Genomic DNA, 20,165 nt, shown 5'->3' with positions numbered 1-20,165 from the left:
GATTCACGCCGATTAACAAAATACATGCTGATGTAAAAATATAGTGATATACAACAGGTACTTACATCAGCACTGGAGCATAGAGAATTCCCGCAAGATATTTTCCTCGAATACGATCCCAATGGAGGAAGTCTTGTATCGTTTAACTTTATTTTCTAAAAGAGAGACGGGTAAGGAACATGTAGAAAATATGATCAGAATGCTATAAAATTTCATGATGTGAGGATACGCACACACTTCTTAGAATGGAGTTGACATTCTTTTGCTAGACTGGAGCGGACTAGTTCTTTGGCCATTGGAATCTGCTTATTATCAGTGGGAGTTGGGTTTCTCTGTGCTGGAGCAGTATCTATGAAAAATGGAGTTGGTTTATTATCTCCTGGCGTTTGGATCTTTTGCAAAGACCTAGTTTGTAACCCTTAAGATTCTAACATAGCCATCTTCCCCTTGCATGCCTTATATAGAAGAATGGTGATTCAGTTATAAAACATGCTACAATAGAGATGGAATAGGTACTGAAGAATAGAAAGGCATGACATATTGACATGTATTCACTCCATCCGGAAATAAATGGATGGGTCTAGGCGTATTTTAGTTCTAGATACATCCAGTTTTATCCATTTCTGTGACATTTAATCCGGACAGAGGGAGTATGATGTTAGAGCTAGGGATACGACAGGACAACACAGTAAAAAAACACTGAAAAACCCACTGTAGAACCAAAGTATTCAAACCCACTTATATGAGATAGTACACTCATGCAGCTCAGGATGCAAAACTACCAGGCAGTTTTCCCTACAAAAATCAACGTTGTGGCCTTTAATCATACATTTTGCTATAACTAAATTTAGATCAGATAAAGGTTGGATTCACGTCGATTAACAAAATACATGCTGATGTAAAAATATAGTGATATACAACAGGTACTTACATCTACATTGGAGCACAGAGAATTCCTGCAAGAATCTTTCCTCATAAACGATACCATTGCAGAAAATCTTCTATATGTTAAGCTTATTTTCTAAAAGAGAGATGGGTAAGAAACATGTAGAAAATATGATCAACATGCTATAAAATTTCATGATGCAAGGATACGCACACGCTTCTTAGAATTGAGTTGACATATTTTTGTTGGACTAGAGCGGACTAGTTCTTTGGCCACTAGAATCTGCTTATTATCAGTAGGAGTTGGGTTTCTCTGTGCTGGAGCAGTATCTATAAAAACTGGAGTTGGTTTATTATCTCCTGGCGTTTGGATCTTTTGCAAAGGCCTCGTTTGTAACCCTTCAAATTATAACATAGTCGTCTTCCCCTTGCATGCCTTGTATAGAAGAATGGTGCTTTAATAATAAAACATGCGGCAGCGGAGAGATGGAATAGGTACTGAAGAATAGAAAGGCATGACATATTGAAATGTATTCCCTCCATCCGGAAAAAAATGGATGGGTCTAGGCGTATTTCAGTTCTAGATACATCCTTTTTTATCCATTTCGGCAACATGTAATCTGGACGGAGGGAGTATGGTGTAAGAGCTAGGGATACGACAGGACAACACAGCAAAAAAACACTAGTTGAATGTAAAACTGTATGCTAGCGGAATACGTACAGAAATAACTAAGGCAACATACACGTGCACTAGTAGAAAAAGGGTCAAACGTGAAGCACATTAGTGCCGGTTTGAATTTGAGCCGGTACTAATGTGTACATTAGTGCCGGTTCCAATGGCTAGCCGGGCCGCTCTCATTAGTGCCGGTTCGTGGCGAACCTTTAGCACCGGTTCGTGCCACGAACCGGTACTAAAGTGAGTGGTGGCAGGATGTTGTTAGTTCGGGGCCCCTCCAACACCTTTAGTGCCGGGTCGTATCACGAACCGGTACTAAAGGTCGTCCTACATAGACCCTTCGTCCACCCGAGCTCGCTGTGTTCTTCCCCTTTGCCCTCTCCTCTCTGTTCTTTCCCCTCTTCCTCTCAAGCTCATCCCACATTTTGCCCAAGATTTGAAGGCCCCCATCCATTCAAATGATCACAAAGGTTAGCAACTCTTTCCTTTCATCTCTCATTGCTAGATTAGCTTGTGCAATGCTTTATATAGTGATTGATTTTTGAGTTTAGTAATTTGGGAGGAATTATATATATGTGCTAGTATTTGATTTATATGCAATTTGAGGTCAAAAATAACACTTAGTTTTGCATATGTAGGTGTGGTTTACTTAGTACCTTCTAAATCTCCGTCGTAACCACCGTCGATCGCTCGCAACGTCCCATCGCTGGCACCACCTTGTGGTGAGCCTCTTGTTCATGAAGTTCTATATAAAAAATGATGTTTGTGTGCTTTGGATATATAGTTACTCGTATAATTATCTTACCCATATGTTGTTTGTTATGCATAGTGCCATGGTTTTGATATCCGTCCCCGTCGGCCCTCGTCCGGGTTATGATTCGGATGTGGTATATTCTCTTTTAAAACTATTCATTGCATTTCGTGTTTATGAAAAATTATGCCCATCAAGTTGACATAGATATTTGTATGTAGGAGGTAGTTGAACCCGAAATTCCAACCAACCCTATTGTCGAGAGGTTAAATTTAGTTGAAAGAGAAAACGAGGATTTGAAGGAAAAATTGAAAATAATTGAGGGGGAGAAGATGGAATTGGAGTTGCATGTTGCCAATGTCGTCGATGATCACAAGATTAAGATGGAGAAAATGCGATTGAAGATTAGAAAGATTAGAAAATATGCCATTCATAGTGAGGCTTGGTATCATTATGCTGTTGGATCAATTGTTACCTTAGTTGCGATCTTGATCGCATTTGTTGTTGGATTTAAATTCTTTAGCTAGAGAGTTATTTGTGTGTTGCATTAAGTGCTGTATGCTCTTTATGTATGAACTTTATGTATTGTATTAATTTGATGTTTTTGGTGCTGTGTATTGAAGATGAGCCGGCAATGGATGTACGATGACCGATGCTCTCCCGAGTTCATTAATGGCGTGCGTACTTTTCTGCTTGCGGCTAAGGCAAACAAGCGAGCGGATGGTTTTATGCATTGTCGATGTGCTGGCTGAAAGAATGGTCTCAATTACCTACGTCAAGAACCATTCATGTCCACCTGTTTGAGTCCGGTTTCATGCCCCGCTATAATGTTTGGACCAAGCATGGAGAAAGAGGGGTTATGATGGAAGACAATGAAGAAGAAGAGGACGACGACAGCTATCCTGGCCATGGGTTCCCTGAATACGATGATACAACAATGAGGGAAGAAGCTGAGCCGGTAATGCGGGAAGAAGCTGAGCCAACAATGCGGGAAGAAGCTAAAGAAGAGGCATCGGATGAGCCCGTTGATGATCAAGGTCGGGCCATTACCGATGCAAAGAGAAACCACGCAAGTGATTTGGAGAAGAAGAAGTTGCAGCGCATGTTAGAGGATCACAAAAAATTGTTGTACCTGAATTGCGAAGGTGACAAGAAAAAGATGGGCACCACACTGGAATTGCTGCAATGGAAGGCAGAGAATGGTGTATCTGACAAGGGATTTGGAAAGTTGCTGGTAATGATAAAGGATATGCTTCCAAAGGACAACAAATTGCCCAAGAGTACGTACCAAGCAAAGAAAGTTGTCTTCCCTCTTGGGTTAGAGGTGCAGAAGATACATGCATGCCCTAATGATTGCATCCTCTACCGCCATGAGTACGAGGATTTGAACGCTTGCCCGGTATGCGGTGCATTGCGCTATAAGATCAGCCGCGATGACCCTGGTGATGTCGAGGGCGAGCGCCCCAAGAAGAAGATTCCTGCCAAGGTGATGTGGTATGCTCCTATAATACCACGGTTGAAACGTTTGTTCCAAAACAAAGAGCATGCCGAGGCGATGCGATGGCACAGTGAAGACCGTAAGAAAGACGGAAAGTTGAGAGTACCCGCTGACGGGTCGCAGTGGAGAAAAATCGAAAGAAAGTACGGGAAGGAGTTTGCAGATGACGGAAGGATCGTATGGTTTGTTCTAAGCGCAGATGGCATTAATCCTTTTGGGGAGCAGAGCAGCAATCATAGCACCTGGCCTGTAACTCTATGTGTGTATAACCTTCCTCCTTGGTTGTGCATGAAGCGGAAGTTCATTATGATGCCAGTGCTCATCCAAGGCCCTAAGCAACCCGGCAACGACATTGATGTGTACCTAAGGCCATTAGTTGAAGAACTCTTACAACTGTGGAATGGAACAGGTGTACGTGTGTGGGATGAGCACATGGGGGAAGAATTTGACCTAAACGCGTTGCTGTTCGTGACCATCAATGATTGGCCTGCTCTCAGTAACCTTTCAGGACAGACAAACAAGGGATACTGCGCATGCACGCACTGTTTGGACGATATCGACAGTATATATTTGGCTAATTGTAAGAAGAATGTGTACCTGGGACATTGTCGATTTCTTCCGAGCAGGCATCCCGTAAGAAAGAAAGGCAAGCATTTCTCCGGTGAGGCAGATCACCGGACGAAGCCTCGCCACCGTACTGGTGCTGATGTACATGATATGGTCAAGGATTTGAAGATGGTCTTTGGAAAGGGTCATGGTGGACAACCTGTTCCGAATGACGCTGACGGACGCGCACCCATGTGGAAGAAGAAATCTATATTTTGGGACCTGCCCTATTGGAAAGACCTAGAGGTCCGCTCCGCAATCGATGTGATGCACGTGACGAAGAATCTTTGTGTGACCCTGCTTGGCTTCTTGGGCGTGTATGGGAAGACAAAAGATACACCTGAGGCACGGGAGGACTAGCAACGTATGCACGGAAAAGACGGCATACATCAGGGTCATGCAAGATACGCTCTTACCAAAGAAGAGAAGGAAATCTTCTTTGAATGCCTGCTTAGTATTATGGTACCGTTTGGCTTCTCGTCGAATATAAAGGGAATAATAAACATGGCAGAGAAAAAGTTCCAGAACCTAAAGTCTCATGACTGCCACGTTATTATGACGCAACTGCTTCCGGTTGCATTGAGGGGGCTTCTACAGGAAAACGTTCGATTAGCCATTGTGAAGCTATGTGCATTTCTCAATGCAATCTCTCAGAAGGTAATCGATCCAGAAATCATACCAAGGTTAGAGAATGATTTGGTGCAATGTCTTGTCAGTTTCGAGTTGGTGTTCCCGCCATCCTTCTTCAACATCATGACTCACCTATGCGAAGAGATTAACGTTTTGGGTCCTGTATTTCTACACAATATGTTCCCCTTTGAGAGGTTCATGGGAGTCTTAAAGAAATATGTTCATAACCGTGCTAGGCCAGAAGGAAGCATCTCCAAGGGACATGAAAATGAGGAGGTCATTGAGTTTTGTATTGACTTTATTCCTGACCTTAAGCCGATTGGTGTTCTTGAATCGCGGCATAAGGACAGACTGGATGGAAAAGGCACGCTAGGAGGGGAACAAATAATATGTATGGATGGACATTCTCTCACTGAAGCACACTACACAGTTCTATAGAATTCCGCCTTGGTGGCTCCATATATGGATGAACACAAGAATTTGCTACGCTCCAAACACCCGGAGCGGTCTGATGACTGGATTACACGTGAACAAACCAGGAGTTTCGCCAGCTGGTTGCAGACACGTACCATGCATGACACCTCTATTGAAGATGACCTATACTTGCTGTCCCAGTTACCATCTTCGAATATAATGACTTTCAAAGGGTACGAGATAAATGTTAATACATTTTACATGATCACCCAAGATAAGAAGAGCACCAACCAAAATAGTGGTGTCCGCTTTGATGCAGAAACCAAGACAGGAAAGGAAACATATTATGGTTATATACAGGACATATGGGAACTTGACTATCGACATGGTTTGAAGGTCCCTTTGTTTCGGTGCAAATATATGGGTCAATATGACACGAGGCGGGGTAACGGAAGACCCGCAGTACGGAATGAAAACAGTGGATCTCAACAATCTTGTGTATGCAGACGAACCATTCGTCCTAGCCAATGATGTGGCACAGCTTTTCTATGTGAAGGACATGTCTACTAAGCCAAGAAAAAGAAAAGATAAGGAAGCGAATGCATCGTACGATGAGCCAAAGAGGCACATAGTTCTTTCTGGGAAGAGAAACATCATGGGAGTGGATGACAAGACAGACATGTCAGAAGATTATGAAAAGTTTGATGAAATTGCTCCATTCACAGTGAATATTGACCCGAGCATCCCGTTAAATGATGAAGATTTTCCATGGTTACGGCGCAAAGGGACACACGCGAAGAAAAAGTTTCACAACCAAAGATCTGGGATGTGATCGGCTTCACTATCATCACTTTCTTCTGTGTTTCACACCCAGGAGGGAATCTCTGTAATAGTTAGGGTAGTTATGTATTTTGGCATTTGAAACGCGAAGAAATTTTATGTGCAAACAAATTCTTTCATTCCTTTACTGATTTTTTAAGCTAAATGACCCTGAAATTGAAAAGCATTTCAAATGAACTCAGAAAAGGTTGAAACTTGGCATGGTATCATAATTTCACCCACATAGCATGTGCAAAAAAGTAGAGATGGTTACCGCAAAAACTGGATGCACTTCGTGTACTAAATGGACAATCTCTTTCGAAGTATCAGGGTTTCGGACGAAAACTCATCCGTTACAAAAGGCATTTCATTTTTTAAATAACCTAAGCATTACCAAATTGAATATAATGATAAAACACACTAATATTAAACATAAGAAAAAAGAATCACTGAAAAATCTATTCTCAAAGTTAAGTTATTCACAAACTAGTGATTCACACAAATTTCAAATAAATCAAAATTTAAACTATTCAAATTTGTAAACTACCGGTACTAACAGAAAGTTTGTAATTTTTTGTACCTAAAGCAAAAATATTCACAAAGAAACTCTAAATACAGCAAAAAAACAACTCAAACAAAAATAAATAAAGAAAAAAAATAAGAAAAAAATCCCACCTACTGCGCCACAGCGGCCTGCATACGACTAGAAACCCAACCTATTGTTGGGCCAGGATGCAGGCCCGCAAAGGCCCAGTAGGCCCACAGGGCAGCACAGAACATTTAGGCCCAGTAGGCCTGCTTTGGAGAGGAGCTCGAGGGAGCTACCGCACTGGGGCTTATAAACCAGTGCGGACCCCCCTCGGCTAGCGAGGTGGGACTAAACATTTCGCATCGCACCTGTGCCAGCGCACCCCCTTTAGTGCCGGGTGGTAGCACCAACCGGTACTAAAGGGGGGGCCTTTAGTACCGGTTGGAGCCACCACCCGGCACTAAAGAGGGTGCGGTTCCCGCCGCTTGGCCTGGCCAAAACAGGCCTTTAGTACCGGTTGGTGGCTCCAACCGGTACTAAAGGTCCATCCTATATAACTAAATACTTCAAAAATTTCAGTTTCTCCTCTAATTCTTCTCCTCTGCCCCGTCGCCCGCCGCCCCCGTCTCCATAACCCTCGTCGCCGTCCCCATCCCCGTCGTCGCCGCCCCGTTGTCCCCGTCCCCGTCGTCACCGTCGTCACCGCCGCACCGTCCCGGGCCGTCCCGCGTCGTCCCCGTCCCCGTCATCGCCGCCCCGTCCCCGTCGTCGCTGCCCCGGCCCGTCCCCGTTGTCGCCGCCCCGTCCCTGTCCCCGTTGTCGCCATCCCCGTCGTCGCCGCGCCCGTCGCCGTCCCCGTCGCCGCCCCCCGTCGCCTCTCGCCTCACCGGTGAGCACACACACACACATATATAGCATTGTTAGAAATTTTTCTTTTTTAGTTATAGAAATAGTTAGTTATATAGCATTGTTAGAAATGTTATAGAAATGTTAGAATTGTTAGAAATTTTTCTGTTTTTAGTTATAGAAATAGTTAGAATTGTTAGAAAATTTTCTGTTTTTTAGTTATAGAAATAGTTATAAAAAAGTTAGAAATTTTTCTTTTTTTTAGTTATAGAAATATTAGAAATGTTATACAAATGTTAGTTATATATATAGAAATGTTATAATTTTTTCTATTTTTTAGTTATAGAAATATTAGAAATGTTATAGAAATGTTAGTTATATAGCATTGTTAGAAATGTTATAGGAATGTTAGTTATATAGAAATGTTAGAAATTTTAGTTATCAAAATCCAATCATTAAAAAAGGTTACTTTTTGTGGGTATATAGCTAGTATTTGTTCTCGACGATGCCCGGCCCGCATCCTCGCCGTCAACCCGTCCGCGACGACGTCCGGCTGGCCCATGTCCGGGACTGGGCTCTGCCGGGCTAGCACTGGGAGGTGCTGCCTGGAGGGGCGCGCCGCTTGATGAGGAACCTGGCCCCGGGTCCCATCGTCGACCCCGATCTCGTTTGGTGGCATTCGCGTGGGCCAGTTTTGGTGCGGTGGGAGCCGGCCCCGCCGGAGGTGGTACGTCGCCGTGTCAGGGAGGAGGACGAGCACGTCCATCGCTACATGGTTGCGTTAGAGGGCGGCAGGTTCTCCAATACCTGGTAATTTCTTCAGGGATCTCACTTCAGCTATGATCCTGTGAGGGTTCCTTCTCTTTGGGTGTCCACCGCCCGCGCCACAGGAACCGCGAGTGTCCTAGATTCTTCTGTAGTATTTGATCTTTATGAGCTACCTAGCCAGTGATGTACTCGATATATAATATTCGAGACGATGTATTCGAGATTATATATTATTCGAGACGATGTATTCGAGATTATATCTATTATTCGAGATGATGTATTCGAGATTATATCTATTATTCGAGACGATGTATACGAGATTATATCTATTATTCGAGACGACGTATTCGAGATTATATTCGATGATGCTTAGTATGTACTATGATTGATTCAGTGTTTCCTTATTAATTGATTGCATCCATGCATAGTAATTTGAATATATTTCTTTTGGATTAGTTAAACAAAACCTATGGCGGACAACACCGACAGAGAGGGAGAAGAGGCCCTGTTCAATATCATACGCAATCCTCGTGGGCCAGATGATGATCAGAATGAAGAAGATTATGACGGCTCCGAATATCTAAACAACACCGGGGAGGGTGATATGATATTCGATCGCGACGACCGAATTGATGAAGTCTTGAACTATCAATATGACGAAGAAAATGTTGATCTTGAAACAACAAAGACCGGCGAGGTATATATATTTATATAAGCAGGCATCTGGTGATCATCACATGTTTTAAATGACTTGAAGATATATTAACAAATCGATCTTTCTTCTTTCAGCCATCCGGATCGAGCAAATCTTTAGGCAACGGGACGAAACGAGGCCCGAACAAAAAGTTGAAGGAGGGCGTAAAGTACAATATCGAGGCAGTCAGACCTAATGGCGGACCATTCGCGCCTAAGAAGATTGCGGACAAGTTCGTTCGTTAGTGCGGAGTTCTTGGGAAGGACGAACTCCCGATCTCCCTTCAAGAATGGAGAGAGCCATCAAAGCCACGTCCAGGAGTTACTTTTGTCGACGATAGACAAAAACAGTTGCTTTGGGAAACGCTCATGGAACATTTCACCCTACTAGATCATTTCACAAATGCAGATGTGGAGAAAGTCAAGGACGCTGCTCTTAGGAAGATGGCGGTTGCATTCAAGAACCACAAGATTCGTGAATGGGCCAAGTACGTCAACGGAGGAAGGAAGACTCTAGTATTCGAGGGAACACTAGAGAACCAAAGTGCTCATTGGGATGATTTCGTGAAATTCAAGGATTCGGAATTATCTAAGGAACGGTCGAGAATAAACAAGGCCAATGCCAAAAAAAAGGATAAGTTCCATAAGCTGGGGCCAGGTGGCTATGCGGTGGGAATGCCTAAGTGGGATAAGTCTGAGAAAGAGATGCTGGATGCAGGTGTCACTCCAGAAACATTGAGCTGGCCCCCTAGGTACAGGACTTGGTTCTATGCGCATGGGGGGGAGTTGGACCCGAAGACAGGCAAAGTTTCCAAGAAGGCATGTCTGGACGGAGCCGAAGATAAGCTACTTGTTGCAATGGAACAGGCTCAATCCGGGTTGTTCGAGCCCAACAGAGAGAACAACAAGCTTACGCATGCCCTGGGAAATCCTGAACACCCGGGAAGAACACGAGGCATGGGGGCTATTCCATGGTATGAGGGGTTTTCGGACTGGAACACCGACTACAGAACCCGTGCGAGAAAGAAGATTGGTGAGGAGAAGAAGAGGAAGATGCAGGAGGAGCAGAGGAAGCTAGACTATGAACGCCTTCAAGGCCTAGAATCAGCGCACGTGGACTTGGCAATCAAATTCCAGTGGTAGCAGGAGCAGATCGACTCACTTAGCCAGCAAAGGGGGTCTCAGCAGCTAGCGGATGATAGACCAATGGATAGCACCGTCCCATCCATGCCGAGAAGCAGCGTGGGTTCCGCCCCAGGCGACGCATTGATGGATAGCTACCCAGTGGATGACATCATGGAGAACACTAACTGCGAGCTACACATCAAAATGAAGAACATATCCATGAAGGTGGCAGACGCCCTTGCTTTTACAAATCCCCCCGAGGCAACCTTCCATTGCAACCCGATTCCAGCGGGCTATGCTCGTGTCTTGGTTGATGAGGTGGTGGACCAATATTTGGGGCTAGAGCTTGACATTCCTGGAGGTTACGATGATCACACACTAGGAGAGGCCAACCATTGTATCATCCTATGGAGAAAGGATTGCATCATCTTTCGAAGGCCACTGACACCGCGTCATCCGACTCCTCATCGCAGTCCGCCACCGAGTCAGCAGACTCCCGCTCCTCCAAGTCCACCAACGCATCAGGCCACTCCTCCTCCAAGTCTGGCATAGCTTCAGGCCACTCCTCCTCCAAGTCCGACAAAGCGTCAGGCCACTCCTCCTCCAAGTCCGGCACACCTTCAGGCCACTCCTCCTCCAAGTTCGGCACAGCTTCAGGCCACTCCTCCTCCAACTCAGCCACGTCAGCCGTCATCGCTGCCTCAGCAATCACGGAAGAGAGCTGCCTCAACTATGGTGCGTAGCGGTACAAGTCGAGGTAGTACTGCAGGTTCAGGAGGAGGCAAGCGATTTCAATATGGTCTAAGCCTCGCGCCTCTTCCGTAGAGGCTTTACGACAAGTCCGAGGAGGAAAATGTAGCCATATCGAAGGCCGAGGTGGAAGCCCATTTTGCACCGAAACCGCCACCGCCGCCAAGGGAGAAAGGGCCTGTGGAAAAGATTGACCACTTCATTCGTATGGCTAGACCACCAGCTCCCAAGCCTGTTGACACAGACTATGAGCGCCACCTCAGGAAGTTAAATCGAGCACGTCTACAGAAAGAGGCGAGCTCGAGCTCGAGCAAATCAACTGGCAAAAAATGCGGTAAAACCGTTCCCCAGCTGGGAGAACAGGCGGCACAATCAATCCCCCCGCTTGTTGTGCCAACAACACATGAGAGTAGGCGCGCCCAATATTATTGTGGGCAAACCGTTAACGTTACCGGGCTGGGCGATGTGGTAATAACCGAGGAGTATATTGCGCAGGCTGAATCTTTCGGGATCACTGTTGGACAACTCCTCGATATCGAGCCCATGTCTCCGACTAGAGAGGAGGAAATAAAACGGAAATATGCCTGGGGCCAACCTTTGGTCGAGCTAGAGGAGGTCAATAAGCTCCCCACGAGAATGTATGCATTGCATCAATGGTACATGGACATTACCAAGATTTCCAATCGAGAGTCCCTCATGGTGAATGTCAACGAGGAGCAATACTACCATAAGAAAGCTGTGACCGTTGAGTATTCAGAACTTTTTCAGCTATACAATAAAGACGCACTTGACAAATCTATCGTTAGTTGCTATTGTCTGTAAGTGATTTCTTTCTGCAATTTAAGTCTCAAGCTAGCTGATCATTTTGATCAATCATTACCTATAATTATCCTCACTATATTCTTTTCTGTGGTATTATGTAGGATGAAGATTTATGAAATGAAAAAAGGTGGACGCTATGGCATTGTGTTCGTTGACCCAAATACCATTAATGAATACACATGGAAAATAGATCCATATCACGCAAAATGTGTAGAAGAAAGCATGCTACAGTTCTTCAAGGAACTCAAATACAATGAAGATATACTACTTCCTTACAACTTCCAGTGAGTCACACTGTCTTGTACTACAAATTCTGTTTTTCCCTACTAGCTATAGCTACATGTTTTTGCTTACATATATATGCTCGCTTAATTAAGACATGCAAACATGTGTGCATGCAGATTTCACTGGATCTTGTTAATCATTAAAGTTGATGAAGGAACAGTTGAAGTACTAGACTCGCTACTTAAGAAAGCAAGTGACTACAGCATCATGAAGGGGATAGTCAACAGGTAATTTCAATCATTATTAACTATATCTCGGCCTATTTAATTAGTTCGTCATTTCTTGATAACAACTATTTAATAACCCATTTATTCATTTTCTTTGTCGGCGGGCAGGGCTTGGGCAAAGTTCATCAGGGTCACTCCAGGCCCATGGAAACAAAGTCTGAAATGGTATCGACCCAAGGTAAGTAATTAAGTAGTACTAGCTAGCTGCCATCTCTTTAATTATCATGCTTGATTAATTATTATCTAATCAAAATTCCATTCTCGTAAAGGCCCTAAAGCAGGCGCCGGGGAATGATCTATGTGCATACTACATTTGCGAGAACATTCGCATGATGGCGTCCGAAAGGAGCAAATCTCAAAGACAGGAGTGGGTACGATATCGATTGTCAGAACACTATTCACAATTTTTACACCATTATCGATATCTAGTCACACAACTAATACACATGCATATTGATCTCCTTCTTAATAGTTCAAAGAGGTGCGGGACAAGCTCCTAGCATAGGACCGCATAGAAGCAATTCAAGAGGAAATAGCGGGATTTTTGCTCGACCAGGTCATTGATCCCAAAGGAGAATACTATTACCCACTACCGCCCCCATGAACCACTTCCAATTGTTATCGTGCTCCGAAGGAACCAATTAGCTAGGCTAATGCCACTGGCTCCGAAGGCACCAATTAGGAGAAATTATATATATACATGTGTGTATATATGTGTGAATTAATTAATGGTGGTTGTGAGACATTCGATGATATATATATATATATTATGATCGGTTCTACTAGAAATTCTATTTATATATATGCATAACGTGTACAATATGTAGTATCTTAAAATACCAGCAAACGAAAAAGAATTAAATGGAAAAAACAAAATTAAATGAAAAAGAAATCATAAACCCAAAACCACCCCAACATTTTAATACCGGTTGGTGCCACGTGGTTGCCCTTTAGCACCAGTTCGTGCTGAACTGGTACTAAAGGGGGGGGGGCTTTAGTGCCTACATTTTAGCGCCGGTTACCAAACCGGCACTAAAGGGCCTTACAAACCGGTGCTATTGCCCGGTTCTTCACTATTGGGGTATGATTGGGAAAATAAGATGGCATTGCAACAGAGCACTATAACAACACTTCAATGTAAAAAAACATGGTATGGTAGACACATGAAGTACATACTGATGAATAACAATGCATAAGATATTCAGAAGCATGATGTCCAAATTAAGCAGATGGCATTGCGATAGAGTAGAATGACATTACTTGAATTTGAAAACATGTTATCATGAATGGAATAGGTACTGAAAAACAGGAAGGCATGACATATTTACATGCATGATCACCATGCTAAGCACATGGCATTGCAACAGAGTAGATACACTCCAGGACATTATATGCATGTTGTACCCATATCACAGGCCAAGTTAGAGCAAGGACCTTGTGGGGTGAAGAGGATTCATCATCTTTCTGCAAGTCTTCTGAAGAACTACCTTTACATGTTCCATCATATTGGGTATCATTGACATCAAGTTTATTGGCCTTTACATTGCTCCGTGAGGTTCTTGTGGATATATCAGTGTGTGCAATTATATCTGACATGGATGGAAGACAACTAGTAGTTAGATTTATGTAATGAGTGCCTATAGGAGATGACATAAATAGTAGGACTGGGGTTAACTAGCAGCAACATGTCTCATAAACTAAACGGAGAACACATATGAAAGCTACAGAATATGTATTGTTTGTACTCGAGATTAACTAGATGGCACACAAAAGTGTTAAAGAACAACATAGGAAATACTAGAAGTGGTATAATACTATAATCACCAGCCTATGGGATAGCATAGGCTGATGGATGATAACTATGGAACAGTGTTACCTAAAGAACAAGTATCTTAGCTGAACTATCGAACAACGTTAACTCCTGAACAAGACCTGTAAGAGATCAGCATGAATATACAATGAAATGTGATGATCTATTTTCCATGCTTAGATGAATAACAAAGCCATAAATTGTTGCACATAAGTAAGATGAGGGTACAACCTATCTGGCTGCCATCCATAGGAGTGAGCATCATGTGCTGACTTGTTGATGGCCCTGTAGTTGTTGTGGTTGTGCATGTCGGGCACGCGCATTCAATGCAGGGAACTATTGAGTGGGTACTATAGCTCCCTTCTGGTGTATGCTTCCCTTGTTGGAGCAGCTGCGGTGAGTCAGAAGACGGTGTGTCTGAAGATGTAGATAACGCATAATGTTAAGAACGACATATCTCTTTGATCTGAAGAAATACACTAAGAGATCAATAGCAAGGTACGAGAGTGGTCACACATCTGTTGACTGAAGACTAAATTGGGGTCACACGATTTTATTTTATTTTGGTACTGTCCCATCTATGCCGGATGGTTGGCCGTCTTGTGCCTCCCGGCTGACACTGTTCGGAATCTTCCCCGAAGAGCCAGCGACCAACGATAGAGCAGCCTGCCTCCGCCGTTCGTAGCCCCGGCCAAAACCCCTCTCCCCGCCCCACCGCACTGCCGTGGTTGCGCTGCCCCCGGGCCAATCCACAAAGACTCCCCGTAATCCAGATCTGCCGGCGGCAGTACCTTCAACCCACGCAACTCTAAAAGATAGCCATCTAAGCGCTGCTTCCATGGCGAACTATCTGGCGGCATGGTGAAGTAGGCAGGTCCAGCTGCCGAGTCGGTGAGGCCGGCGCGGTTGCGGTGGCGACCGGCGGCAGGGAAAGAGCGATGTCGCGGCGGTCGACGGCTACGCCGAAGCAGCGCCAGGACTCTGGACGGATCCGAAGTTGGAGCCGCTCCGGCGCCGTGAACAACGGCAGGGGTGAATCGGCTCCGGTACAGTTCACGCGACCGTCGTCGAGGCAGCAACAGCAGCACGGAGTAAGAGGCACACGGCCCAGTGCACGACGGCAAATGGACAGTGTCTCCGGCATTATGGAGGACGCGGCTGTGAAATTGTTGCGGTGGGGGCGCCATGGAGGTGGGGCTGAGGTTTCGCGGCTCAGGAGAAGGGAGCTTCCCGGGGAGAAGGTGATTTGGCACCCACGAGGTATGAATGGGGGTGGGCGGGGGAAATTGGGAGGGGAGTGGAACCATGTCTTACGAACAGATTTGTCTGAAATGTGAGGGGGAGTTACAATTCTACCCTTGCCTATAGGCTTCTCGGCTTGGGTCTGTGTACTGAGGGTCGGGGATAGTAGAGTAACTTTGCTTCTCTGGGCGGGAGCGATTTCGGGCGAGGAGGGCGTGTTTTGAACTATAGTGGGCGCGAGCGATTTCGGGCGAGGAGAGCGTGTTTTGAAATAGTGGGCGCGAGCTATTTCGGGCGAGGAGAGCGTGTTTTGCCGACCATGGTTTATGAATTATTCGGCACATGTCATTTCGGCTAAGGAGAAGGCGCGCTTGGATGAAGTTACAAACCTACCCTCGATGTACAACGGGCTAATTGATGCGTGTCCCACATACGACGGTAATTTCGCGTCTCCCATTTATTTGCTCGGGAGAATTCCACCGAGCAGAGAGGATGTTTAACGGTTCATTCAAATTTTGGGAGAACGAGCATCCACGTCTACCTTACCAAGTCGATTTGGATCAAATTTTGAAATATTAGCTTGCCACTTCTTTTTTAGATGGAGAGATGATGCTCGGGAGTAATGTGTTTTTACATGCTCGTTGCTAGTGATTTACTATATGACAAATAGTTGACCCACTCAAAAACGCGAATCAAACCCAAAATGAAATATCTCGATTCAATGAAATAGCTCGTTCAGTAGGTCAAAATAGTGAACTAAATCCAAAATTGAACACCTCAATCGAGTAGCATGTTGTACAGTATTATAGTACTCCATTAACATGTTGAAAGTCAAATTAATGAACTTGTTTGATATACGCATATATCCGTTCATGTGTGGATTGCAGACAACATGTTCTCCAATTTAAATATTTGAATGCAAATTTATATCGAAACATGGTTTATATCAGTCTTTGATGCATAAAGCGCGACCTCCCCCTCTCCCGGACTCCTGTTCTCTCTCTCTCTCTCTCTCTCTCTCTCCCTCTCTCTCTCTCTCTCTCTCCGACAATCTTCAATTTTGTCGCACGCATCCGACTCAAAACCCTTGTTCGTCCCTGTCCCTTTCTCTCCATCTCTCTCTCTCTCTCTCTTTGTGTGTGTGTGGGGGGGGGGTCTTTCTAGTTCGCATGCATATATACACCATCTATAGGTCTCTCTCGCACAGTATGTATGATACTCTAGCTAGTCCAAGCTAGATATCTAGGGTGCACTCATCGTACGCACACAGATTCCTTGGCTCTTTGCCTGTAACTCTCTCACGCACCACTATGTCGTCTCGGAGCTCTTCCCCCCCTCTCTCAAACTCTCCATCCACCTGGGTCACACATACACATGCATATCTCACTCGCACTCGATAGGCCCATCTAAAACTCTATCTCTCCCCCTCGTTCTCTCTCCATCTCACACGCGCGCACACACAATCTCATGCCCAGCTAGCCAAGTATGATGATCTCTCACTCAATTGTAGGCACATGCAGTCCCCCCTATATGTATATGACTAGCTAATCTTAGTCTCCATCACAAACATGTGCATGGTCTATCTCGATTTCTCTCAGGGCATCTTTCTATCGCGCACACACTCCCTCGATCTCCCACCCATATAGTCCCCTCACGATCTCGACGGGATCTCTCTATCACAAACACACCCTCTCTCCCTCCCCATGCGTCCATGCCATCCATGTGTCCCTCTCGACCTTTGTTCCTTGTTGGCTACACCTCTATTGGACATGTGCTATAGGGGTGTCTCTCTCCGTTGCAAACAATCACACACTAGCTCTCTTCGTGTATCTCCTCGCCTCGCTTTTCCATCTCGGAGATGCATGCGTGATATGTTCGCATAAGAAATGAAAAAACACACACTCTCTCTAATTTATCGTTTGTTGTCACTTTCTCTTTCACACACATACTCTTTTTGCACACTTACTCATTCTCCTTCACACGCACTTGATTTGTCTCAACTGAGACACTCTCCTCGGTCCATAGCATATAGATTTATTGAAAAGTCAAACATCACAAAGTTTGACCATGTACGTGGAGAAAAAGAACTACATCTAGTACGCAAACATGTACCATTAGATTCACCATGAGATGTAGTTTTGTATGATGTATCTTTGGTATTGTAGATATAAATAACATTTGCGTAAACCTGATCAAAGTTTCCAAAGTTTAACTTCTAAAAAATTTACATGCACTGCATTATCGAGCGGATGGAATATCTCTTTCCCCCTCTCAGCTATCTAACGCACCACTCAGCCTTATCGAGGCTCCTCAATCTCTCCCCAACTTTATTGGTTAGTTTGGTTCGTGACCTGACCCTCATGCCTAGATTGCCGGTACTGCCTGGTGTGGACGTGAGATGTAAAATATTTCTGCCTGGCCAGGCTTGTGTGGTGCTGAAGCGTTTGGTTCATGCCTGGGCCAGGCAAAGCATCAATGTCCCATCAATCTATCCATGCATCAATTATTTAATGCTAATATCCATCCATGTTGCTGCTAGCCTCGTGGCCACACGACCAGGCACGACCAGGCGTTCGAAATCGGTCGTCTGGGCCAGGCTACTTGTAGTGTCTGGAGTTCAGCCAGGCTAATTAAAGTGCAAGGGAACCCATGCCAGGCGGGCTTTCTTTTTCATAGGGTAGCAACCAAACAAGCATGCATGAAATCCAGCCACAACCCCAGGCCAGGCAAATGATGCTCAGGACGCAAGCCAAACTGGCCTTATATCTCCCTGGTTCACACATACACATGTCTCGCTCGCGCTATACATATAGACCCATCCAACACTCTCCGCCCTTGTTCTCTCTCCATGTGACACGCACCCCCCTAAGTACCATAATCCCTCAATCCATCATAGGCGCAAGCACTCCCCCCCTCCTATGTATGATTATCTCTTACTAGCCATCAGGAACACACGTATTATCTCCTTCCATCCATACGTCTATCTCAATATCTCTCGGGGCATCTTGTATCACGCACAGACCTTGTCACTCGATCTCCCACCCATGTACTCCCATCACGATCTCCACGGGATCTCTCTATGACAAACATACACTCTCTCCTCACCATGTCTGCATTTTCTCCGTACGTCTCTCTCGACCTCTCTCCCTTGTTTGTCAGACCCCTCTTGGCCATGTGCTAGGGGTCTTGCTCTCTCGGTTCCAAACAACCACACACTATCTCCTCACCTTGCCTCCGTTGTCGAAGATGCATGTGTGATATGTTTTCATAAGACACGCACGCTTTTTCGCTACTTTTATCGTGTGTTGTCCATGTCTCTTTCACACACGCACACACACTTTTTTCACTCTCTCCCTCTCTCTCTCTCTCTCTCTTGTTAGGGACTCTGTCATGTCCATAAGCATATGGATGTTTTGAAAAGTCAAACCTCTGAAACGTTTGACCAGGTATATGTGGAGAAAAACATTTACATCTGGAATGATCATTAGATTCATCACAACATGTACTTCATACTATCATTTATCTTTGGTATTGTAGATATAAGTAATTTCTTTATAAACGTGATCAAAGTTTCAAAAGTTTGAATTAAAAAAATTTTAGAACTACATTATCGAACGGAGGGAGTAGATCTTTCTCCCTCTCTGCTATCTCTCATGGGCCTCCTCTCTCACTCGAACTCTCTATACCGACGGATTATACGCTCACTGTGTCAGCGTATAGCTCCGTATATTGTTTAATTGACTGGTCAACCAATCCACATGCTACCTTTTCAGCTCGTGTTCTGTATCTTCGTGTGCTGGCACATGTGGCAGTGGGTGAAAATAAGTAAACTAGAGGCCCATGTGACACACTGTGAAGTAAACAAAGTTGAGGGTCTCTTTGATTCAAAGGATTTTCATAGGATCTTTGATGAATTAGAATCCTTAGGAATTTTTCCTATGTTGGTCGTTTGATTCATAGGATTGAATCTTATAGGATTTTTTTCCAAAGGATTCATTTGTACCTCTTGGAAGAAATCCTTTGTTTTTCCCGTGACACAATCAAACGAACTGAAATCCTGTAGGGATCGAATGGACATGCCATTTCAATCCTACGTTTTTCCTGTTCCTATGTTTTTGTAATCCTACGAATCAAATAGGCCCTGAAACCACTCGGGGTAGCACCCCACACGCTAGTAAATTGAGGGCGCATTGAGGACAAGCTTCTTGCGCGCGAAGGACGCACTCGCGCACAATTCACCACTGCGCGGCGGCATGCATAGAAGGACGCACTCACGCACACCCAGCACACAACACACACCAGCACACGTGTACACCGGCGTCACCGCCGGTTGAGATGAACGGCGAGGCAGCCAACAAGCGGAGGTGGCTTGAGCCAAAACCGCATCTGGCGAGCCTGGACTTCATCAGCAGCCTCCCCGATGACACGCTGCTCGTCATCATCGGCCTCCTCCCCACCAAATCTTCCGTGCGGACTGCCCTGCTCTCCCGGTGTTGGCGCCCCCTCTAGCGCTGCTTCCCCCTCAACCTCACCATCGACAGCTGCCTCTGCGACGGGCATTGCAAACGCATGGCCGCAGTCTCCAAGATCCTTTCATCGCACCCTGGGCCAGCTAAACGCCTTGACATCCACATGTTCAGTACCAACTGCAAGGTCCAACCCAAGTTCAACGAGTGGTTCTTATCCCCCGCCCTAGATCAGCTCGAGGATCTCGGCTTTGAAGCTGGACGATGTCACTCTCTGCCGCCGTCCGCGCTCCGCCTCACGCTAACACTGTGCCGCGCTAGCT

General features: G+C 45.1%; 1 protein-coding gene across 1 annotated transcript in view; it reads left to right on the top strand.

Moving 5' to 3' along the window:
* The first annotated feature begins 3,174 nt into the window (after positions 1 to 3,174).
* The window catches only part of LOC147978734 (uncharacterized), a 34,406-nt gene continuing 17,415 nt past the window's right edge, over positions 3,175 to 20,165 (top strand). The window contains exon 1 of the mRNA XM_087514870.1: positions 3,175 to 4,219. Coding sequence (XP_087370996.1) covers positions 3,175 to 4,219 — 1,045 coding nt within the window. The remainder of the gene's footprint in view (positions 4,220 to 20,165) is intronic.

Source organism: Triticum urartu, chromosome 3A (genome assembly GCF_056163025.1).
Source record: "Triticum urartu cultivar PI428250 chromosome 3A, HENAU_Tu73, whole genome shotgun sequence".
Lineage (NCBI taxonomy): Eukaryota > Viridiplantae > Streptophyta > Magnoliopsida > Poales > Poaceae > Triticum > Triticum urartu.
The sequence above is the reverse complement of the archived record's forward strand: the minus strand, read 5'-3'. Positions and strand labels throughout refer to the sequence as shown.